The following is an 18,170-nucleotide window of genomic DNA, read 5'->3' on the forward strand; positions in this document are numbered from 1 at the left end:
TAAGTGTGGCTGGGCTGCGAAGGTTATTTTTGATTTTGAAAATAACTTGAATAGATACAGCTTGCTTCCTGACAGCTGTGCTATCCTCACTTCATTCCAAATTTAAACTTTTAATTTCCCTGACATGGCCTTTCCCATTTATATCTCTTTAGGGAAAGGAAGTAACTTCAGTTTTGTTTTTGATTTCCAGAGTTTCACAAATCTTTATTGTAGGAAGAATTGCAGAGACAAGAGGTATTCTGACATCGTTCTCTTAAATGATGCCAGTGGTAATCAGGGACTGCTTAGCATAAGGAGAGATGGCATCATCTTTCCATGTATAATTATCTGTGGAAAGGAATATTGTGGAGTTTATTGGATGACAGCTATGGGTTCAGTTTTCCATATCTGCTGAGTCTGCTGCACTGGAAAGATTCTGACGGGTGACTGAAGGTGTCCTGGAATTTTACTGAGTTTGAAGGAAATTTTCTAGTTACCTTTTGCCCCTTCTGCATGAATCTGGAAGACATCCCAAACATAATGGCGGAAGCCACCTTCCCTTTTTTAAACACGACAAAAAGAGGAGTGTGTAGAGCCATACTTGGAGTGGCATGTAAGGTGTGCAGACAACAACTACGAGTTTGCACAATTACATCCTTGTTTCAGCAGCATCAAATATTTCCAGAACACAAATAACAACGGTAGAGGTATGAAACCAAAGATGGACGAGAGAGCATATGTTTCAGTTGGTGGTTCTGTGAGGTAAGTAACACAGCTAGTCATGGCTGCTCTCATGGAATCCTCATCACCATTTGCAAGGAAAGAGGACTGACCTTATGCGTTGCACAAAACCTTGAAGTCAGGAGGCCTTTAAAAAGCATGTCACTATATGTTGTAAAGTGTGTTTGTTAAGAGATAGAAAAATAATTACTTGGTTTGCATTTGTATACCTTGAGATGCTGAAATGATAGTGGGGCAGACTTTAGGGCTTGCACAGCTTTTTAGATAACCCTGTAATACTTTGTCTTCTTCCATCCTGTTCTGCCTTCACATATCACTCATGTAATTATTTTCACAGCAGTCAGGATACACTGTTATTAATGTTCATGATCTAGACCTGTGTGAGCAGAAGCTTTCATTTGCATAGTCTGTCTGTAAGGGCACACTTCATTTCACTTAGAATAGATTATCATACATTTATCATTAGTTAGCAAGTTATTACATTAATATAAACAAATACGTGTCACAGTTCTTCGTTATTACCCTTTAATCACGTAGGGGATGTGGCAAGCACTTCTACATATGTTGTCCTTAATAGATGTGTTCTCTGTTTCCACACTTGTATTTAAATGTAGAGAAACTTGCCAGTGATTCTTTTCTGCTAGCTCCAGATCTGTTAGGAAGAGGATTATGAGGCAAAACATCCCACCCCAAAACAAATAAGAAAAAGGTTTTTGCAATGTATTAGAAGATGATACTCCTTTCACTGATCTAAGTGGAATTTCAGTCTTTGCTGTTAACTGCAAGGTATGGGTTTTCTTGTTGGGTTTGTGATACACTGAAGCTACAAATACAGATGTGATTGCAGCATAGGTAGATAAACCTGAATTGGCTTTCATCTAGCTGATGTAGGTACCAATATCTATGAGACTTCAGCCATTGGAAAGCTTCTACAGAATATGATGAATCCGTTCGCTCGTGAGTTTACTGCTTCTGACAGGTTGAGACAGCACAGCTCCAAATCGCATCTCTCTTTCACATTTGTCTTTTGTTTCCCTTTGAGACTGGAGAATGTCTCCCTCCCATCATTCATTGTATTTCCACGTTGAAAAGATTTTTCTTCAGAGCTTTCTTCCTTAAAGGCTGTTTAAAGCAGGGTGGTTGATCTGAATGTATGTTTCCTCTTCTGTGCAATATTATTTGGGTTGTGGAATTTCTACAGAGCAGATTCAGGTCTTCTCTCTCTCCAGTCTGTCCATCTGTGTATCATGCATATTCCCTTAAACTGAAATCCTTTCTAACAGCAGTGATCATTCATGCATGAACACAGCATTTCTTCCCATTTTACCAAAGGCTATCATGAATACCATGCTCTCAAAGCCTGGCAAATTTTATGCAGTAATACTGATAGGTAAGATTTAAAGTATGGTTATATAGTGCATTTGGAGGATTGCTTAGGGTAGAATAATCAGTTTCATGGTATTTTGTGCTTTTCAAAAGTTATGGATTTAGTTATGAATCCAACTTTCATTTATTAAAAAAAACCCTTCACATTTCTGTGGTTGTGGATGAAACCTTGAACATATTTGAGTCTTTACAGTTTATATCTAAAGACAAATAAAAAGGAATCCTTAATATTTCTGTGCAAGTTATTGTGATTCCTTCTTTCTGAGACAGGAAGAAAACAAACTGGAAGTATAGTTACGAGACCTATTAACTCTTGAGCCTGTAAGTACAGACTGAAACTTCAGAGCTGCAGTTGCTTTGTTTGTGGGATTGTTTTTTTTCCCCTTGATGTTTTGAGTGAAAGGAGAAATTCAAGAAGAGCAGTGCAATTCTGTGTTGTCAGTTTGACTTCTTGTTACTTCTGCAAAGTTTGTTGGAACAACAATATTTATTATGCCTCCAGCACTCTCAGATAAGGGGTGTTACAGGAATACAAAGTCAGATTATACTGTTTAGTTCCTGACTATTTCTGGTCTGTGCAGACAAGAAGAAATGTGGAAGATGTCTGCAAACATTACAGATAGTACAGATATTTACTCTAAGTATGTATTTCCTTCTCAGGCTCAACTAAAAGAGTTACCCAGTTTTTGTAGAATGCTCAACAGCTACACTGGGGACTTGACCCTAATATCTTCCCTACTGCAGCTTCTGTGCAGGATTTTTAGCTGCATTTAGATCATTTTTATGTCTCGGATGTGCAGGAAAAAAGGCTGCGCAACCCCCAGGTAAGCTATGGGAGAATCAAGAAGCTCTGTGTATCACGTCTTCCATATAGATCATCATATATATGGGTATCTCTGCCACAAATTTTCAGTGAGATGCCAGTCTCTCTCTAAAAACCAAGCAGTTAAATACCGAAGTACTATTGTATAGTTGCATTTTACATGCAGCCTCAAGGTGTAGTGTTTCAGTTGCTTGGTTTCACTCACGGCAGTTTTTACTTCAGGCTCATTTCTTAATTCCAGTAGGAATTCTGAGTCATTCTAACAATGCAAAATCATATTCTGACAAAATGGGGAAAAGATTGATTCTCTTTGTGCGTATTTCTTCCAAGGTTATTGAAGAATGATAAAAGTGGAGTTTTCTTCTAACTCCAGCTCCACTTTTTCTGTCCTGAGAAAAGAGTTGCTGAGCCAAAGCTTGTGGGTGACTGATTAGAACTGTACAGCATTTTGCAGTGAATGTGTTTTGGTCTTGAGTATCTTTGTCTTGAAAGGTCATCTTTCTCCGTACTGAGGCATGGTTGGAGAATAGATCTCTAAGATGGAAATGCAATCCAGTATCTGCCACTTACTAAATAAGCCAATGTTTTATTTAATCTAAAGCGTTGAGGCAACTTACCTAGCCTCCTTCAGTGCATGTTATTCTAAAACATAGTTACTATGGAGTAAACCTCAGCACAAATCTACATTTTCCTTTACAAGATTATAAGGCTAAGTCAAAAAAATGAAGTTACTGAAGAGGTATATAGAAGCCCAAGACAAATATTAGTTGCACCATTTGTTTCCTTTGATATATACCGCTGGATACTGCTTCAACAGTTGGAAATTATCGTATGCTCTAAACAGCAATAGGATTAGCTTTTTGGAAGGAAATAAGGGAGAAGCAAGTTCATGGTATTAACTTTGTTTTAAAGTGTTTCCTCTAGTCAGTAAGAGTACATGGTTGAATATCCACTTGTATGATGTTAAAAGCTATGTAGGGGAAAAGTAGAAACACAAACTTGCTTGTTTGAACTAATTTGCTTGCATGAATGGAAGTGTGAATTTGTGCCTGGAAAAAGGATGGGGAAGGTGTTGTTTTAATTTGCCTCTGCTTCTCACTTCCAAATCTATTTTAATTGTCAGTAAATTAAATTATTTCCCCCAAATTGAGCCTATTTTGCTGCTCATGGTAATGTGTAGGTGACCTCCCTGTCTTTATCTCAATCCACAAGCTTTCTCATCTTATTTTTAACCCCACCTAGGGTGGCTGGGTGGACATCTGCTAGACAGCCACAACCAACCCACCAAGTCCTGTGCACATATTTTTGTGTTTTGTGGGGAATAACTGTCATTCTGAAAGTCATGAGTAGTCTGGGGCTTCTCCTTGACCAAAGCATTTGCTTATGTTCAGATCTTGAACTAGTTTTCTAATGTTTGCCCTTGAGTCATCCCACTGGGATTCCAGTAAAATAGAAAGGTCTCTTTGAAATGGGATGTTGTATCTGAGCTTCTGCTCATGTGAGTAAATATTAATTATTATTATTATTAGCAGTATTTATATAATACTGTTAATTTATGCTGTGCTTTGCAAACACAGATAAGGCATGTCCTCTAACGTTAGGAGGTTGCAGTTGAAATGAAGTGTGCACAATTACAATAGACTGCAAAAGGGTATAGGAGTATTAACAAAAGGAAATGGGGGATGTTGAGGAGGAATTGGAAGAGAGTAGGAGTTCTAGCTCACAGTCTGTCATCCCAGATTTATGCATGAGAGTTGTAAAGAGCAGAATTCTCCTTTTCCATTCTCAGCATTTCTGGAAATTTATGGAAGAATATTATGAAGAAATATTATGAAGTTGTGGGAGTGCAAAAGGGCTGTGGTGCATCTGAGTATTACAGACAGGCTGATTTGTTCTCCATTAACTTCTTGTTTAATGTTTAATTTCAGCCTGTGCAAATAACTGGCTGAGGGTTAGGGAAGAGCGCTTCAGGTATTTACTTTTTGGTGTGGTACCTGTGTGAATACACATGCAACTTAAGAGTCATTTTGAAGCATGTTTTTGCTTATACTTTTTGGAGACCATACCTTTGGTTTCCAGAATGTGTTACTAACCCTATTGCAACTTTAGCTCTTTAAGTGCTGTAAATAACGGCAAAAATATTTTCCTTATTGAGAGAGAGAAGTTCTTTTCATCTACGTGCACATTTTTTCATTCATTTTTTGATACGTCTTTCTGCTCTAGATTTCTGGAGCACACCCTCTATCCGTAGTATTTACTGTCACGGCTCTACTGAACTTAGAATACTGATTCTTTTTACAGCTTTGTCTACAGGAGGTCCTGCCGACAGTTGAGGCTAATTTGATTGAGTCTTGCTGCAGACTCTCTCAGAGAGTACTCTGAAATGTGAAGACATGAATGTGATATGTATTACAGGTGTAAAATATCCAGCCATGAATGGGAAATTTGAAATCTGTTATGAAACAGAGATACCAAAGATTTTAAAATGTAATCTGTGGCTAGGAACTGAAAGCTAATATAGAATCACTTTTCCAGACAACTCTGTGGAAAAATCTAGGCTTACATGCAGGGCTAATGGATTGATGGTCACGGAAAACTTGGAAACAGTCTCTTTGTCATACGAGTCAAGTAAGGTTTGACCTAACACTTGATGGACATCTAGCACAAGCCCCAGGAACTGCTGCATTCCATGCCTTATTGCCTACTTGGCTTCCAGATCTTAAAACTGGGTCTAATACTGTGTTGTTTCGAGGAGTTAACTGGTACTGCAGAATTCTTTCAAATGCTTAATGTTAAGTGTTGTAATTGTGCAAAGTAACACTGTTGTACTGGGTCACTTTTATTTTCTTCACTCTATCTGCTTGCTCAAGGCATTGAGTTTTCTTCTTGTTAATCCTGGTTCAGATGAAATACGAAAGAAATGCTGGATGTAATCCTTAAATATTAAGCTCTCCAACAGTTCTGTTTGCTAGCTGACTTTGCAAAGGCTTGTTTCCATACCTGAAGCAGTAATTTTCCTTCTACTATATATTAACAACCACATAAGCTTCTTTATTCATTGCTAGATGATAAAATGACTTGGATGTTTTAATAACATCTGGCAAATTATTTTCATTTCCCCTTTTAGATGATTAATAATAGTCTCGATAGACATGTAGATACAGTATCTCTACTATGTGAATTCATGCATATATAATGTGATATGGAGACAGAATAGATAAAATAATAAGCAACAGCAGAATCTATAGTCAGAAACTAATCTGAGTACTTAAAAACTTGTAAATGAAAGATTCTGCATTTAGAATGTAAAATCAACTTTGAATTTTGCAGCTTCACTATTGAAAATCTATGCCCAAGACAAAAGAGCCAAATTCTTTTGAATTAAACCTTTTGCTGACTTTTCCTGAAGTGTTTTGCCTTGTCCAGACAGCAAATTGTCTACATGCACTTTGTTTGCAGTAAGGATGCCTCTCGCTTGGGGAAGGGTGCTTTATAAAACTACATACTGCTGCTTTCTTTAGATTGGCTTTAGGTTTCTAATTGATTTGGCTGTTGACACCGTTATTGCAAGAGTTCAAGAATTATTTAAGGTATTTCCAAAGGTGCAGTCAGCAAATTCCAGCCTTAATAAGTAGGGCACTTGCTTGTTAACTGAATGGGGAGTTTATGAAATTCATTACTTTAAACTCTTAAGAAGTACTAAGACTCTAAGAGTAATTCAGAAGGAGCAGGAGTAGCCAAAGAGTAGATTGCTTTAAAAGGATCGTAAAAGATATCTTGGGTTGTCTTTTTCTCAAGGAACTGGGACAGATGAGACTTAAAACAATTCTGAGATGAATGAAGTGAGATTATTTGGCATCATGAACCAGAGCTGACAATCCAGAACTCTGTAATATTACTGCCAACTGCATGTGTTTCCTGGCTTTTGACAATTGTGATGTACAGAATTCAGTTGTGTGGTTTGCATAATGTGTTACAGAATTGTTTTGTAGAATGTGATACTGGCTAGAACTGTTAATAAAGAAGTAAGATTTCAGTTATTATATAGCTGTTAATTTGAGTTCTGTATTGGTTTCATTGCAAATACAGGAGCGATTTGATGTGTTCTCAACTGCACATAGTTCAAAAAAATATTATCATCAATAATAACAATGCTTTTGCGGATCACAGTAAATCAGTATGTGTTAGACCATTTACAGCTTTGTTGTTTGCTTATCTTTTTTAAGCCTCATTTGGATGAAATTTAACATTTGCAAGGATAAAAACTTAATATTCCTAAGAGCCTGTGAAAAGCTATTTTAGCCTCATCCTTTAGGCTTAGGAATTTTGCAGTTGGATTCCCTTAGGACTCTTATAATTAATTCAGTGTTTCATCTGTGTTTAGATTCAGGAATGACATTTAAGTCTCGTTGACTTGTTATCATAGGAGCTTGTGTCCATCTGGACCGTGGAAAGTGTCTGATTTTCAGAAGTAAGCAAATTGAGAAGTTGAATACTGGGATAACCCTATATGTCATGGTTGTGCTACAGAACACAAGTGGTTGATTGGAGAATGATGAGATAAAAAGGTCTCTTATCATTAGAGTCTAATAAAAGCCTAAACTTGAAACTTCAATTCTCTTTCTGCTTCAGTTGAATTTGAACCTTGTTCTAGGATACCTGAAGATCCTGGCTTGAATAAGCAACAAATCTCTCTTGTCCTGAAATTCCAGAAGCACTGCTGAAATGGTTTGGAGCAATGGCTTACTTAAACTGTATTTTAGCAGTTCTGCAGGACCCAAGAGAATTGCCTGCTCTCAGCTTGATGTGGTTACTTCTGTATCTAAACTTTACTGAGATTTTTAATGACTTGTTTTTTCAAAGCTCTTCATTAGAAGCACAGTTTCATTTATCCAGCTGGTGATTTCACAGCTGTAGCTTGAAGGAAACGTCGTGTAGGAGAATGAGTGTAAGTCTTTTCAGACAAGCGGCTAGGATTTACAGTGTGTCACTGACTGCTTGTTTGACCAAGGGGAACTGAATCTTTTGCTCACTCAGTCAGGGCACTAGTGGAAATTTTATTTGCTTAAAATATCCATCAGCACATCTGTAAAGTTGTGGTTATGCAAGTTTGTGTATTACTCAGTACTTATATACAGAATGTACCTTGCTTATGACTGTACTGATATATCTTGAGATCTGTCTTGAAAAACTGATACCACAGATTTTCCTTACAGCCCTACTTCAGCATGAAATTATTTTCAGTGGTTGTAATGGAATTAGGACTGATTTGGATGTCTGGATTTGGTTGTTTTGATTCATTCTTGCTTCCGTGCTCCTGTTTTTCCTCATGGCAATAGAATCTGTTCCACTTAATAGGATTTTTCTTACTGCATGAGTGCATGACTTGAACTTATTTGTATAATTGTGGCTGATGGTCTCCCACTAGATCAGAGGCAGTCCAGCAGGGAATTTTTGGATGCTCTCTCTCCCACTTTTCTCCTGATGCTTCCATCTCATTCTGCTCTCCTTGTGATACCTCTTTTTCATAATCTGTTGTCATACTGCACCATAGCGATAAAAATGGGGATCTCTGCCTCCATACAGGCAACACGAACAGCTTACAAAGTGCTCCTTCACTAGCCTGTGAATGATTGTTTTCCAGTGCTAGCCTGTAAGCACAGCATTACTAAAGTTCCTTGAGTCTTTATTAATCACAGCCCTGCCAAATCCAAGATTTAAAATATAACTTGGTAAATATCAATGCTTTTTTTTTTATTCTTAACTGTGTTCCAAAGGCCAGACTGAGGAGTTCAAACAGCCTACTTCACAGTGTGCAGTTTTCCAGTATTTATTTAGTGCAAAGCTGCAGACCGTACAAAGTAATCCCAGTGCAATATCAACTCGCAAACAATTTTCTAAAGCATCTTTAATGTACAGTGTTACTGTACCCAGAGGTGTAGGAGAGCAGTATTAATGCAGGCATGATAGTTCTGAGTGTTCATATGAGTCCTCAAGGAATAATAAACAGCTTGAAATAACAACCAACAAATTCTCCAGGTGCTTTTTATCTGTGTGTCTGCAACTGTGTTGATTCCAGATCAATGCAGGGTATTAAGACATTTATATGATTGAGCTAAAAAGCTGCCAGGTTGTCCAAGCATCAGGCTTGTAAAAAATAGGAAATCTGAGTAAAGCCAACTGTATTCTATTCATGAACTTCAGAAATGGAACTTCCTGATAACAGAACAGATAGTGTCAGTGGGAAGATTTTGGTTTTAATTTAGTGTGCCTGCTGGGAAAGTTGAGGTATCACTTATTACCTGATCCCAATATTTGAATATTTTGCTGATACAAAAAATGTGTCTCCTGGCTGTAAGGCACAGCTCATTCCCTAGACAGCACACAAAGCCTTTATTTCAGATGCAGTCCCAACAGAGCTCAGAACATGCCTGTCAGAACAATTACTGCTTTTGCCTCTCTTGTTCCTGGATCAGCATAGCTACATGATGCTTATTGATGACACATTTTGGCACCACAGAACCTCTCTGTAAAGTAGTGAATTCATAGAGTACTTCAGTTGTTGTCTTGGCTTCTATCATGGCACAAAATCTAGACAGAGAAGCTGATCTGAAGATGAAGTCCTTTGGAGCTCTTTTTAATTGGCTGTGTGGAGATTTGGATCAGACTATTTTTTTATTACATGTGTCAAAAGCACACATGGTTGCATAAAATTGAATTTCATCCAGTTTTTCTTTGAAATCCTTTGATAATACAAAATTTCCATGGCATTGCAGACCCCGGCAAGATACTGACTCAGATTCCCATGGAGTGAAATTACTGGTTTGTGTTCAGCTCTTACGACCCTGTACTTTTAACACAAGAAAGCTTGGAGCAACAGAATTTTTTGGGATCCTCCAATCCTGACTTGTGCCAACAAGATAACCATGGCATTAATCATCTTCCTTAGTGGCATGTTTTTGCATCCCACTGAACTGGAGGCCTTCTGTGGCAACCCAGCAGTGTGCAGTCTCAATTAAAAAAGTGAATGTAATAAAAACCTAAAACAGAAAAGTATCCATGTAGTAATATGCTCTAATATCTAAGCAAATACCTACCTGGATAAGATTTTAGTAGTCGGTACTATTTTTACAGATACAAAGTATTTCAACTTGGGTTAATCCTGTGACAGTAGCATGGAGGAAGGAATAAAAGCTTGAGCTGCCTGTTAGCACCAGTGAGTGCAGAGCCCATTTGTGTAGTTACACAGCACCCCTGCTCCTGCTGGGTTAACCTATCCGAAATCCACCCAGCAGTGTTGCAGACCTTCCGTATGTCACGAATTTTCATGAAGTTCTGAAATGTTTTTAGAGACTGCTTTTTCCTGAGAATGTGTCGGTAGCTATGTGTGGTTACAAGCTGAAAATCCCTCTTTGAAAATGGCTACAGGTGCCTCTTGGGCAAAACATAATGAAAAGTGGGGATTTTTGTTACTTTGCTTGTTTTTATTTACTCTTCCGTGAGTAAATACTGAACCTTCCACTGTTTATTCTTAAGTCATTAAATGTATTTCAGAATATTCTGGGTACTCACACAAGTGCTCTTTGTTTGAATTTCACGCGTTTTGCTTCAAGTAATGTTTTGTGTGAAAGCTTCTTATTTGTTAGTTGTCATTTGCCATTCGTCTTGTTAAAAAGTTTGCCAGCAATTTAGGAGACCTGAAATTATTTCTTTGATTTCATTGACCTAATTTCATTTTTAATTGCTTTTCCAGGTGAAATCCAAGTGAGGTAATACTCATCAAAGAGAGAGAGAAACAAGGAAAAGAATAGAGATTTCTCACTTTTATCCCTGAAGCCTGAGCAGTAAAAAATATGTTTATAAGTGGCTGTTAGCTTTTTCAGAACTCCCAGGCTTTCATGTCATGTTAGAGTAAACCCCTTCTTCACAGGGGTGCGTCACACGGTTCTAGCTAGATACTGCACGAAGAAGAGCTTTCTAAATACTGTCACCTTTACCTCTTGGGGCTTATTTCTGCAGCCTTAATTCTGTAACAGATTTACTCACATGAATAATCTCATGGTCTTAAATTGAACGCTGTCAGGAATAACAAATATGTGAGTAAACTAGTGATTATTTTTATCTCTTCTTTTGAAAATGGAGGTGTTAGAACTGTTCCCTCCTAAATACCTTTCCAGTGCCTCTTGCACCATTCAAGTTACACTGCACTACATAAAATTCATTACAACTCAATTATAAGGCTCATTAGGTAGAGGCTGGCATTTTGGTTATCTTACCAAGTTGTGAAACATACTCATTTATTATCCACAGTATTGTTAAAATCAGAATGGAGCAGTGAAACCAAACATAACGTAAAAGATGGTTCACAGCATAAAGCCATGGATCTTTGCCAAGAAAATGTTTTATGTAGCCTGCTTTGAAATCTCCCTGTGCTACATTCATGGCTGAAGCACAATGGGAGAACTGTACTTTGGAGGTGATAATGAAGTCAGAGCACCTTTGACAGATTGCCACTGCATGCTGGCTTGTGGTAGGTTTTATCCTTTTCATCTTTTGAATTTTTCCAGCATGTAGAAAGTATATTTATCTACCTGTACACCTTTAAATATGATCCTGCTCTTGCTTTCTTTGTTAATTGGCCTTGGTTTCCAAGAGAGTGCTGGCAACAGCGGAATCTGTGACAGGGACTCAAACTTCCTAAGAGCTCTACACAGCTAACGGTAATTTGTCCTGTTTCAAGCAGAGTAAGTTTCCCCACCCAGGATGGCATTTACCAGCATTCAGGAGCTTCTTTACTTAGTGGGTCGTTAAAGCAAACTGCTGCTGATATTTTTCAACACTGAATCTACTTCTGTAAGGGTAGATTCCATGTGGGAGGTTTGGAAACTAGGTTGGCAGGATTTACCTATTCCTGTCTAGAACTGGAGTTCTTTTCTTAGTTCAGTGAGTATTTGTGCTTGTAAATGTTTTGTGTACTGCAATTACATGTAAATTAGTGCAGTTTATATGCGCTATGTCTTATCCTAAATTGCCTATTTCATTGTGGTGGTCCTTTCTTATTAACTTAAACAGGGACAGAAGAAACCTCAGTTTAAGCTTTTTCCTCATTCTGTTGTTTCTTCGGACACTTCTGTTAGGACCTCCAAGTTCTACCTTTAAGTATCCTTAAGTTACCAACTCCTTTCTGCACCTCAGCAGGACCTCCCGGTATCTGGTTATGTCAGCCAGTTCAGGCTGAGCTCCTGCTGAACCTGCCCAGTGAGCTGGTTTCAGTAGCAGTCGTACATCTTTGTGGTTATGGAGACCTGCATGGACCAGGGAAGGAAGTCAAGCAGGCAAATAACAGGATGTCAACTTCGGTAGAAATAATCCTGCATCTCTTTAGTGATTCCTACTATAAAAAGTATGTTTCTACTGTCTTTGTGGATTATGTGGTGTCTCAGTGTGATGAAGTCACAACTCGTGTACTTCCATTACACAGAGATTTTTGTCTTGATTTGCTGTACTGTTTGCATCTTGATGGGTCTTTCTGTCATAAAATAACGGATTGAAAGTTACAGCCTTGAACTGTTTGGAAGCAGACATTGGTAACTGAAGGCCCCCTGAGAAGCAGAGGTTTGACTCATGCTTCTATTCTGCAGTGAAACCTGTTGCTGAGCTTGACATGGGGAATTTTACATTGATTGCCCGTGGCAGGCTAGAGAGCAGTCCAGCACACTTCATCCCCCGGTGCAAAGTTGAAAGGTTCTTAGTGCCCAAACGAGAGGAAAAGACCACCTAACTGTGAAGAAATCAGAATAGACTGGTACCTTACTTCTCAGGTGGCCTGGCTGAGATCTATTGAACTGCTCACAAAGCAGGAGCTTTGTGAGTGTGGTGGTCACAATCTGATTCCAATTAAGAGCTGCTTTTCCAGCCTCAGGCAAAAAGTGTGCATACTTCTTAGCAAACTGACAGTCAGGTATTCCCAGGAGTGTATTGACCATGTTTTACTTATTCCTCTGCCATTCTGTCAAAGTGAGATGAAAAGCGTTGTGTTTGTTCTTTACTCCTCTCCTCAGTGGCCCAGGTAATGAATCTTCTGTAGACTGTCAGTGTCTGTGTCCTCTCCATTACTCAGAGACACTAAGCAAGATAAATGGTGCTGTGTAATGACTGTGTAGAAATTCCAGTCATGATTTGTCTAAATGGGCAGGGCAGCTCCTGGAGTTACACACTATCAACTGCAGGTCTTGTTTCAGTAGGACTTTGAACTTAGCTTTTGATGTTTAACTGGAGCCCTACTCCCACAAATCTCAGATTAAGTGGAGTCTTTTATAATGTCTTTTCTTGCTTGGTCATTTCTTGTGCTTCCTACTTGAGAAGATAATGGACGCTGTAAATTCTCCTATAAGGGCACCTGTGTCAGTGAGAAACTGTGTCCCAGAAAATTAAATTCTGCTGTATTAAGAGTTGAGATTTCAAGCTACAGAAACCTTCTGAGTAAAAGCTGCTCAGAGCATAGTTTCCCTATTAGCAAACTGCTCTGTACATTAAATTATATTGTGTGGCTTCCTCCTATTTAGATAAGCACGTAAATAAGATGTGCTGAATCCACTCTATTCACAGACAGCAGTTCAGATTAGGTGTTACGCTGCAGCTGAAACTTTAAAATGGACATTATTTGTATGAATGGGAGTAGTTACCCGTTAATGCACAGACCTTCATCAGGAAAGTAACACTGCCAAGAAAGGTCAAAATCCCAACAGCCCCTCTGAAATTTCTTGCAGAATTGAGCAATGTAAAATTTTCAGAGGAGTATTAAAATAATATAGGGAGGATATTTATTATTCTTTTACCTAATTGTGGTACCTTTACCTTTAGTTCTTTTCATTGCAGTTTTACTTACAGACAGAAATGTGTGCTATGCATTAGTAAGTGCTGTTCTGCTCTTGATAGGCTCATTTCCATGTCTGCATTTAGTAAGCACTGTAGTGTGTTTTTGAGTAGGATATATGTGACCTTTAGATATGAGGGCTGTGAATAAAAACTTGCTGTGCATTTATTTTTTCCATTAGTACAAAGTTTTCACTGGGGTACAGGAATACATAGCTTCATTTTTATTGTATTTTCCTTTAACTTTATTTATAAAAATATTGCTTGGCTTTATTATTGGCATGAAAATCTGATACTTGAAACATTTTTCCTAAAGGTTACCCTCTGTCTCTGATCAGTAATGTATGCTGCTAAAACCTGCACACTGGAAATTCGTCAGAGACTAAACCTTCCTATAGGCTAATGAACACAGGGGAACAACTTTACTTAAACTTAATCTCACCACGATACCATGATGAGCTAATTGATCTGCACTATAAAAGACTGAAAATCATTAAGTACTTGAAGCAGTGATGTGAATTAAGCTGTATTTTGGTCAGGAGACACTAGCCATGAGACAAAGCCCCTATGGTTTGTAGCTTTGATTAGATTCTTCTTCTTCAGACATTGTTTTCTTTTAGTTCACTGACTTCTTATGAATGCAGAATACTAATGCTGAGAGGCCATCCTAGTTAAGGTTTGAGGCAAAGAGGAGCTGTTTGATTCTGGATCTTGACTGTGTTTGGACATAGTTGTAGGTTTAAGATAAAAAAGTGTAGATTTGGTTTGACATGAAATTTCATGTATTCTCTTGAGATGCAAAGATCAAACGTCTGGGCAATCCCAGAAAAATTCCATTGCTTGGAGCTGCACTTAAATCAGGGCATAAATTAAAAATAGTTAAAGATGTGGCGAAATAGACTCTGAGTATGATCATGGGGCACTGTTAGCTTTAACGTTCTGCTTGTCTGAGCTTGATCTTATGCCAACTAAGTCTTACCGAGCTGTTTGGTTCACTCTTGGCTTCCTTGGAATGAATTTAACCACAACCAAGCTGCGTGGCACTGAAGTCTCTTGTCACTAAAGTCACAGGCAGGGCATGTAGCTTCAAAAGCTATATAGCTGTACTTTGCTTTACTTTTGATACTTTATACACTTTATGTGTATACATACAATCTGCTGTTCATGTAGATAAGACAGAATAATAGGAACAGGTTAGGATTTCTACTCCTGTGCAAAATTATAGTTTGGATAGTGATTTAATGCTGTGTATTACTTAGCACATTTACCATGGGAGTGTTTGTGTGTGAACATGTATGTACACACTCCAGGAGGTGATACCCAGCAAATCTACAGTGCTCACCAAATAGATCAATATATTTTGACATTTGCCTTATTGGTGAACCTTTTGAAATTTAGTTTAAAAGCAACATAAATCCTTCTTCACTATTTCACTGTAGCCTTTTCATTGTCCATCACTCCAGAACTAATAGGCACTGGGCAGTATTAGAAATCCTGTGATCTATTCCTGGTACTGGAAGGTACACAGTGCCTAAGATTGCAGCTCTTATATCTGTCCTGATAAAGCTGAGTATCTTTACAATCCAATCAGAGCTTTAGCTCTTGTGATGGAATCCAGTAGAACCAGCTAGAAATCATCATTATCCCAGCACTTTGTGTGGGATTTAGCAAGGTGCAGCTGAAACCATTCTTCAGAGAATTCTCTTTAAATACTTGGAGAACTGTTACTTCATCATGAGAAGCAGTCAAAAACTTCCTCTGCTCCTCTTCCTCTTAGCAAGCTTATGAGAACTTTTGGTCTTTCTTCCCCCACCCCCTTAAGTAATGAGAAACCTTTTCTCCACAGGTCTCACTCAGCCTGTACACCAATTAAGCTAATTGGCAACATATTTGATAGACTCCCTAATTACAGCTGCAGAAATTTTCCAACAACCTTTCTGCAGTTTTTCCTACAATCAAAAAATAAAAAGCAATAAACCCCCCACAACCGCAGCCGTTCCCTGTTAGAATGCTTTCAGAAGGATTTGGGAAGGTGGCTCCCTGACTTCCCGGTTGCTGTGGCTGCTCAGTGCTAGGTGTTCCAGTAAGGAGGTGGACCCTTCTGAAAAATTATAGGAGATTTTCTGACTCAGAACTTTGGGCAGGTGGTAATATCAGTCAGGAAAGGCATTACTGGAGCACATAACATTCTGAGTACTGTAAGAGCATAAAAGCTTGTAGAAAGCTTTCACAAACTAATTTAACCTGGAGCAGCCTTGGGGTTTTGCTAAGTTATGCAATTAGCCAAACCATCCCCTGGTGTGGGTTCTAATTAAATACAGAGTTTCTCCCCTCAGTCTCCCTCTTCACTTAAAGAGCAGTTCATGCTGTCTGGTGACCTCAGTCACCACTTAAAATGGATTTGGAAGGACAAGGTGGGATGTAAAAGCTTCAAATCCTGGTTTATAAAGAAAGTAAGTTGTTTTCTGGGGGTGGTGGTGTGCATTTTTTGGTCATGGTTTAGTGGAGAGAGGAGAATTCTGTTTAAATTGAAGTATTAATCGTAACTGGTAATAAACAACTTGCTGTGATAGAAAAGAGCTGAGCTGCTCTGGCCTATGAATGAGACTGACTTCATCTGTGGTTTTGTTTTTCGACTTAAGTAGGAGAAAGAAAGGTGCATCTTCTATTTTAGTTTCAGGTTTCCTGCGGATTGTTGGTTTTATGGCTAATCTCTCTCTATCTAGCATATTTCAGCTGAGCTGCCTTGACTTAGTTTTAATCAATCTCCAAGCACAGTTACCAGATCAAGTCTTCTTACAAAGAAGTAATTTGTTGCTTTGGCCCTTGTGACTACCAGGGAATAATACTTAAGCAGGGACACACATGTAAGAAGGAAGACTTCCTATATGGCTTCTAACAGTGTTGAAATGTCAGACTGTGACCTTTAAAGAGACTGAAAGAAACCAGAGGGCATAAGCCCTAAGGGGTGTTTCTGCATGAACAAGGGTGGGAGTTGATATTTTTGTATTTGTGAGGAAAGGTTGATCTGTTGCTGCCTTCAGTTATTCAGCCTATGGAATTATGCATGTTCCTAAGCAGGGATCACGTTGTACTCTGTTGGGGAAATGAGAAGAGTCCTCTTTTCAGAAAGTAGAGCTGACAGTAAGTGCATATGATGGTTGTGCATTCTCTTAAATGTAAATAATTTGGAACATCCTGACAGGATCACTACTTTAAAAAAATAACGAACAAAAAGCAACAACAACCACAAAGAGAACAGCCCTCTCCCAAAACAAAACCACAGGTACTGTGCAGAAAAAAACAGTCTGAAATCTTCAGCTGACATGAGAGAGAAGGGTTTTGTTTCACACCGTCTGTGAAATACTGACCTCTTCCATGCTCATAGGAGAGTGCTGATGATGGCCACTGTGGTGTGTTTCCTTGCATGTTCTGCTGTTCAGAAGTAGCTTGTGGGTCCTGATATGGTCTCAGTAGAAGGTAATTGTGGATTTTGGGTGATATAGGGAAGCAGTAGGCAGAAAACAATAAAAATGCTGAGGTGCTCAAGGTATTTTATTTTTTAGCTGGTGTTGCATTAACAAGTAGACAGAATTTAATTGTTCTGTGCTGAGGAAGGGCTGGCATGCACATGCAGCAGAGACATAACAACCTGGAAGGACCAGATACAAACTGCTTGCACTGCTGATTCCCATGGGGTACTGCATGCACTTTATCTGATGAACTTTTTATTGGGAGCATTTTTCCTATTTCTGTACACTATATGAGATTCTTCACCTATTACAGGTATCTCCTCCCAAGGTATTACCAGTGAATTTGATCTGTCTTCTTCAGGTAGTATAGTAAGGTATCAAAATTACTTAAGATTAGAAGTTCTTCTGATATGGTACCAACGATACTACTTGCCGTTTATACAATTTAACACCCTCAAGTCTTAAATTTTATATGTGGCACCTCTGTGAACTATGTGCAATTTGGGAGAGCACTTTTAATGTGTCACTTTAATGCTTTTGCTTTCCTTCACTTTCAGTGTTTTGTCTTGGTTGATTTATTCCTGGATATTTCCTAAAGTGCCAGGCAGTAAATGTCTATACAATCTGTGATTTGTTTGAACAACTCAAACCATTTTTCAGGGACCAGGAAAGGGATCTTAAGTATTTATTCAATGCATAACATAGATATGTAAAGAAGCTTAGAAATAGTAACATAAATCAGATTCAGTAATCGGTAATTTTCTGTTTGTTTTTAATTGTATATTTGTTGTCTTCCAAAAACAGGTTTAATCCTTACAGCAGCCGGTAGTGATTTGTGGATCTTGGTAACTAGGCATAGAAATATTTGCTCCACTTTATTCCATTTATCCACT

General features: G+C 38.4%; 1 protein-coding gene across 3 annotated transcripts in view; it reads left to right on the top strand.

Moving 5' to 3' along the window:
* The window catches only part of LOC133275886 (transmembrane protein 132D-like), a 275,357-nt gene that overhangs the window by 56,104 nt on the left and 201,083 nt on the right, over positions 1-18,170 (top strand). Inside the window, exon 1 of one of the 3 annotated variants that reach the window (XM_061466161.1) lies at positions 16,124-16,257. The exons of the other annotated variants lie outside the window; for them this stretch is intronic. Coding sequence (XP_061322145.1) covers position 16,257 — 1 coding nt within the window. The 5' untranslated portion in view covers positions 16,124-16,256. Of the gene's footprint in view, positions 1-16,123; positions 16,258-18,170 lie in introns of those variants that run through there. 3 annotated transcript variants of the gene reach the window in all.

The sequence above is a fragment of the Pezoporus flaviventris genome, unplaced genomic scaffold, assembly GCF_033815535.1.
Source record: "Pezoporus flaviventris isolate CSIRO_AGI_PZ_B2104156 unplaced genomic scaffold, CSIRO_AGI_Pfla_v1 ptg000041l, whole genome shotgun sequence".
Classification (NCBI taxonomy): domain Eukaryota; kingdom Metazoa; phylum Chordata; class Aves; order Psittaciformes; family Psittacidae; genus Pezoporus; species Pezoporus flaviventris.